General features: G+C 35.9%; 1 protein-coding gene across 4 annotated transcripts; it reads left to right on the top strand.

Moving 5' to 3' along the window:
• The first annotated feature begins 283 nt into the window (after window positions 1–283).
• LOC122651552 (ras-related protein RHN1-like) lies at window positions 284–6,055 on the top strand. Of its 4 annotated transcripts, none has more exons than XM_043844979.1 (7): window positions 284–307; window positions 2,268–2,345; window positions 2,445–2,612; window positions 3,506–3,554; window positions 4,669–4,742; window positions 5,180–5,273; window positions 5,678–6,055. In XM_043844979.1, exons 1-7 carry the CDS (start codon window positions 305–307, stop codon window positions 5,776–5,778), a joined length of 567 nt encoding a protein of 188 aa, XP_043700914.1. In that variant the 5' UTR covers window positions 284–304; the 3' UTR covers window positions 5,779–6,055. The 4 variants fall into 4 exon arrangements, with proteins under 4 accessions (XP_043700914.1, XP_043700913.1, XP_043700911.1 ...); XM_043844978.1 differs by lacking the exon at window positions 284–307 and adding an exon at window positions 1,105–1,405; XM_043844976.1 differs by lacking the exon at window positions 284–307 and adding an exon at window positions 1,107–1,401.
• The last annotated feature ends 561 nt before the right edge of the window (window positions 6,056–6,616 follow it).

The raw sequence follows: 6,616 nt of genomic DNA, 5'->3' as shown, positions 1-6,616 counted from the left end.
CAAACACATACCTCTCGGCGACTCTCCCGTCCCACCTGATGCTAGTGATTCTCCTTTCCCCCCTTTCGGTGATGTAGTAGCCACGTTAATGGTGCCCGGAGATGCCATATATAATATCTGATACTGATATCCTTCTCTGTAATCAATTCTATTTCTGCAATACACTCAGTAAAAATGAGATTTTGATCTGTTGCTCTACTACTGCAAATTGTTCTTTTATAGTATGTGTTGATGTGAGTGGGTGGATCAGGCTGGAACTTCCCTCCTGCCTCTGCATCATAGAAAGGAGATTAGGTTTGTGGAAATGGTGAGTGGCTGGGTGCACACGCGTAAGATTTCCAGTACTCTCTTACCCAATCATTGAAAGCGACATCACCGTCTTCGTTCGCACTTGGTAGTTCGTAGATGAGCATGGACTATATCGATTGTGAAGGCTAACGGCTGACCCTTATCCTTTGTCGTCGTCTTCGTCGTCATCTGTAAGGCTGGGTTCATTCTCGAAACTCTCGATATTTTCTTCTGTATCTCTTTTCAATGTTTCTCACTCTCACCGCCATTCCTTTCTTTCCTCTTCCTGTGCAACGAGCCAACCACAATATGGGAGTTCTGTAGATTCCATACAGCATCACCACATTCAGAAAACAGAGGAACTGGAGAAGAGTCTGAGGCGTTGATGATATCCATCTGGGGTTTGCTTCAAGTCTACAAATTTTCATATGGGTTTTCATAATTACAATGGAATTATTGAACTCCACTCGATTCGATTTATATGTTTTTGAATTAGTTACAGAATTTTTCTTGGTTACGATTACAGAGTTCAATTTTTCTTTGTTGTTAGGCACCAACTTAGAACAGGTTATAAGTAATGAACTGATGACAACCCAGATGAGCACTTGCTGCATAGAAAGAAAATAGTAATCTGTATAAGATTAGGCTAAAAAATGGATGTGAACTGAAAATCGAAGAACATGGACAACTGCACAGATACTAGAGAGTCTCTCCATTCTCCAGAACTCCAAAACAGAGTCTCTCAAAAGTGTACGAAACAAAACCAAACACTACAATATAAAAAGTGATCAAGAAGCAAACTACAAGCTCTGGAAAGCACGGCAAAACCTACCGGTCTTCATCTGTCAAACCTACCAGTCGCTTCCTTCCTCTTCTCATTAATTATTATTATTATATTACATTACAAACTCGTACTATATGGAGAATGGGTTTGAACAGACTCCTTTTTATCTTCTTTCTTTAATTAATCATCTTCTTCTTCGTCATTTCATTTTCATTCCTCTAGTCTAACCTCCACTTTTTCTGATCTCTTATCTCTGGGTCTCGACCGCAAGCACTCGTCGATCCATTCGAATGGCTAGAACGGGCAACAAACAGATAAATGCAAAGCTGGTGGGTATGTCTTCCTTGATGATTCCTGAAAAGATTTTCCTCCCCCCGTTTTGACTTGATTCTTACGTTTTCCCATTTTCTCTTTACATGAATCTCCTTTACCAATTTTTGTAATTCCTAATTTTCTTTCCTCCTTCCCTTGCCACCCTAAACTGAGTTAAAGGGAATGATAAATCTGAGCACAGTTTTACCTTATGGAAATTCTGGTACTTTGTTCAAATTGAGAACACTACAAATCTCCACACCTTTAAATGCGTTTTGCAGCTTGAGTTATGTGCCTGTTTGAATGCTGTTATGTGCTGCAATTCCAGAATCTGATGTTGGATTCGGGGAAGAGCTGCTTGTGTAAAGATGGCCTTCTTTTGGTTGTGTGAGAGTTGTGAGTTGCACCCGTTGTTGATCTATTTGATTGGGAAATCCTAACATAATAAACCATAGATTCTGTTATTTTCTGATAGGTTTTACTAGTTCTTCCATTCTCGGTATAGCATTTTCACAATCCAGCCAATTGCATATCGAGGACTAGCAACTGGGTTATTCTTTGGTATCATAAAAAAATATATTATCATGATCCAAGATCTATCCAAGATTTGGGTACTTATTTGTTTTCTTTTCATCCCTCTATGAACCTAATCCATCTATTGGTTTTATTGTTTTCTTTTTTAGTATAAAACTCATCCAATGCTTAAGAAGAAATGGTAAGCAACAAAAATGGGTTTAAATTGATTTTCCCTGTATTTTTTGGTTTATTACATGATTAAATGAAGGCATATTACAGTCAAACTTCTGTGCAATGTTTGTGATAAGCAAGCACATCAGAAGACTGCATGTGAGCAAGTGAAACATGATTGTGACTTTTCTTGTAGGTTCTTCTTGGTGATATGGGAACAGGAAAAACCAGTTTGGTGTTGAGATTTGTCAAAGGCCAATTTTTTGATTTCCAGGTTCTCTTATGGAATCTGTTTTTTCTTTTAATGAACCTTTTCTCTTTACATTTCATTTTCCTTATGATAGCAGACCATTGACATTGCCTAAAGCTGCAGGAGTCAACCATCGGGGCAGCCTTTTTCACTCAGGTATTATCATTAAATGAAGCCACTGTGAAATTTGATATATGGGACACAGCAGGACAAGAACGATATCATAGCTTGGCTCCTATGTACTATCGTGGTGCTGCTGCTGCTGTTGTGGTTTATGACATCTCAAGCACTGTAAGCTGTCCACTAAACTCAAAAGCTTGTATTTACATTTCTGGAGTGGGTTTTCTGATGTTCATGTTCATTGTTCGTACTGAGACTATGGAATAGACTATAGGCCATGCTATGAACCAAGTAGGTGTGGATTTCTCAAATATAAATGTTCTAACTGCATAATGACCTTCAAGTTTTGTTGCTTGAAGAGGATATCGACTTCTATAAATATTCTTGTATGAACATGTAATGCTTCAAGCATTTACTGCTTTTTTTGTTGTTCTCATTTCCTGTTGAAAGGACAAGGATTTGCTGAGATGCCTAAATAAATAATTACAGGTTTTATGTGTTAACCTTTGTGACTTAAATATTTAGATGTTTCCGAGAGACAAGCATTTGATATTATGCATCTTGAGCCTGAAACTGCTAATAGACCTTAACGTCTCCTCAAGTTAATGTCATGTGAGTCACCCATGTCTTACTTACAATATGACTGCACACCATACCTTCTCTGAAATGTGTGAATATCCACTTAAATAGACTTCAAATAAACTAAAGGAGACATAAACATTTTGCATGCAATCTTAAATTCTTGATGATTGGCAGTTCTCTATGCATTTGGACATTTGGTGATGATTAATAAATTATAACAGCAGTGGGCATTTATGGATTCATTTGATGACTCCTAGAATTTGCAGAGGCAAGGTATACTTGGATGTTTATGGCATATTTGTATGGTGTAATCTTCAGAATATCTACTCAAAAGACTTGACAGTACTCATAAATTTTGAATCTTTTAATAATGTTCTTTAAAAGCTTATTTGTGTATAGCTAGCTCATCTTTTACATGGTCTATTTTATTCATCTTATGATGAGGAATGCGTCTGACATTAAAGCATGTGTTTTGGCTTCAGGATTCATTTGTTAGAGCCAAAAAATGGGTTCAAGAACTGCAAAGACAAGGTGACTCTTAGTTATTTATTGTTTCTTGTCTTGATCATCTGATGAGTCCAGTACTCCAGTCTATTACGAATATAATAAGAACCCTTAAATACAGTTCTTTAAATTTTGATAATAGGTTGAAGCCATGTTAACATACCCTTCGCTATGATGGTTCATCAGATATAATTATTGATTGTATATTGTCCGTTCTAAATTTTACAAATGTTTAGCGTCTATTTTTCCGATTCTGAAGCTTGTAGGATGAAAATTTTTTATTTGATTTGTGTCTATCATACTATCATCTTTGGATGCATAACCATCGAAGCATTATCTTTGGATTTCTATTTTTTTCTTTCCTGTTTCATTCAATCTCCTTGAAATTAAAATTCCCAGTCTCAGTCTTCCACAGGAGAGAGAAAATATTCAAATCGACTCCAATTCATCAAGTCACCGTTAAATTCATATTTAATTTACTCTAACAAGGCAGTTCCACAGTTGAAGCAGCAATTTGTCTTTGTAATTGCTGGATTTTGATTATGCAATTGTGATAGCAGACGTGGCACTTCACTTACCTATTTTCTCTTTAGTGTTCATTCAAAATCCTTCCTTGTTATCTTCTTCTGTTCCCTACTTCTATCTTTAATTTCTTCAGTGGATTCGGGAGTGAAGTCTCTTTGCCATTGCCATTATAGATTCACAGTTTGGGGCCATCGGTAAGAGTCTTCTCCTATCAAAGGTCATGCTGTTCAAAGTCCTGTCTTGCTGTCCTTGTTCTTTCCTCTCATTCATTTACCTGCATAAATATACCATAACCACCATAGTCTCTATACTCATGATTGCAAGAAACCACTTTAGTTCTTGAAGTTTTAACTGGAAGGTCTGTTATAACTTTTAGGGGTTTTATCTCTTGACTTAACAAGAAACTGGATCTGTATTAGACGCATACCTTGCTCAAAGGGTTGCTGACCAAGAAATATGGACAGAGGGCTGTTAGCTCTGGCAAGTTAATTGAGGAGAAGTTATCTCTACTTTTTGATGTCATGTTTTGTAGCCTTAGATTCTTTATATGGATGCAGTGGATATCTTATATTGTAATACACTAATCTTATCAATTTTGCATGTTAAATTATTCCAGGGAATTCAAATTTGGTAATGGTATTGGTTGCAAACAAGGCTGACTTGGAATCTAAAAGACAAGTCGAGAATGAGGTATTGCAAAATCATATTCTTGATCTTAAAGCTGTCGATATAGGTACTACATGGAAAAAATATTAGGCAGTAGACAAGTTTACTACAAATAGTTGTTGTACAATGACTTGAAAATGAAGACATTCTAAGCTGTAAAAATTGAAGTTGATACAATAGATTCGGATTCTGAACCTGGCTTGACCTAGTAACCATTGATCCTCTGTCACCAAAAGGATATTATGGTTGGTTTGATGGTGAATAAGCTATCGCCAATCTGTAGAACATTTATTTTGAGCACTTTCCTAGCATTGTGTGTTAATGAAATGCATTTTTAGTACTCTGGTTGTGCTCAGAGTGCCTGTTTATTTTATTTTTTGTAATTTTTCATAATTGTCTTTTTCTTTTGAGTTACTAACCAATGACTATATTTGGATCTTAATCTCTTTTAATTCTTATAGGAAGGAGAGCAATATGCCCAAGAAAATGGGATGTTTTTCATAGAAACATCTGCAAAAACTGCACAAAATGTAAATGAGCTCTTCTATGAAATAGGTAATTTCTACTTTTCACTATAAAGATAAGAGTTGTTATCATACATCTAAACATTTGCTTCTCTTGGAAGTTGGTAGACCCACCTGTCAATATTCCTATCTGGAATATATGTGTGATATAGCAACACAATTATATGATTGTCAATCAAACATCTGATCTTCTTCATTCTTTTGAGCCTATGCAACGAGGTCGCTTTATTTTTCAGAACTTTACATGTCATGCACTTCTCTTTTCCATTTAAACCTAAATAATTTTAACAGCAGGAGCTTTGTTGGACCAAGAATCTATTCTTATTTATAGTACCAAAATTTGAACTGTGAAAATAATTAATGGATTATGGTTTCAATTCTATGATAGAAGTATGTTGTTTCTTTCTGTTATCATAATCTATGAGATCTTTGCAGCAAAGCGATTGGCAAAAGTTTTCCCGACACGTCCTACTGGGATGAATCTGCATAATGCAAGACAAGAAAGGGGGAGAAGATTTTTTTGTTGTTTGGGGTGACAACTACAAGGTCAAGAGGTTCGATGTGGGTCTGTACTAATCTCAAGCACTCTTTATATTTTTTACTTGTAAATACAAGCTAATTTATTTGATTTCCAAACAATGTAAGATACAATTTATTTATTTTATGCACGCTTGCATTTGGGTATATGTATTTCTACATATACTGAAATGTTGATATTAAAAGACTTCTAAGATCATTGTCACTGTAAGAGTTGTTATAATCAGAATAAATAAATAATCCTCGGACCTTAGTGTGACAGTATTATACGTGCTTATATCCGACTTTCGTGCTCCTAATTGGTGATGCCTAATTGAGGGGTATATATGGATATGTAAGGTTAGGTCGTCTCCGTACAACAAGGGATTTACTGCTCAAACAGAGTATGAATATTGTAAGAATTTTCTTATGCGAATTGGACTGTGATAAATCTGGTTGATGAAATTTGATTTAAACTGTTATTGTCAAATTGTTTTCATAACGTAAATTTTAAAACTAATCTTAACTATTCATGATATCACTATCCCTGAAAAGTTATGGATGCTGTTTGGAATGGAGTTGGAATCAAGTCCTCTCTTCACTTTATTTTCTTTGAAGGGAGTGTCTGAATGATACATCTATAGGTGTATATAGAATTCGACATCTTCTTTTAATTGTCCTTGGTTTTATTCTCAAAAGGTTTTTTAGGTAGGGGTATAAAAAAGTTTTCAAAAATAATTTGAAGTGGCATATTAGGGAGAATGTTCTTTGTGCCGGGAGTGCAGGCTGTGCCCAGATGCATGGGGGTGGGCACAATGACCACCCTGCCCCCCTGAGTGGCAGACCCATGTGTCTGGG

Source organism: Telopea speciosissima, chromosome 2 (genome assembly GCF_018873765.1).
Source record: "Telopea speciosissima isolate NSW1024214 ecotype Mountain lineage chromosome 2, Tspe_v1, whole genome shotgun sequence".
In the NCBI taxonomy this organism is placed as follows: domain Eukaryota; kingdom Viridiplantae; phylum Streptophyta; class Magnoliopsida; order Proteales; family Proteaceae; genus Telopea; species Telopea speciosissima.
Note: the sequence above shows the minus strand (reverse complement) of the source record. Positions and strands in the feature narration are given on the sequence as shown.

Bases quoted from the DNA above. Each gene is read 5' to 3' on its own strand.
- LOC122651552 (XM_043844976.1), top strand. From the start codon at position 1,363: ATGGCTAGAACGGGCAACAAACAGATAAATGCAAAGCTG. The intron at 1,402-2,267 runs GTGGGTATGTCT...CTTTTCTTGTAG, and splicing joins AACAGATAAATGCAAAGCTG to GTTCTTCTTGGTGATATGGG. The intron at 3,555-4,668 runs GTGACTCTTAGT...AAATTATTCCAG, and splicing joins TCAAGAACTGCAAAGACAAG to GGAATTCAAATTTGGTAATG.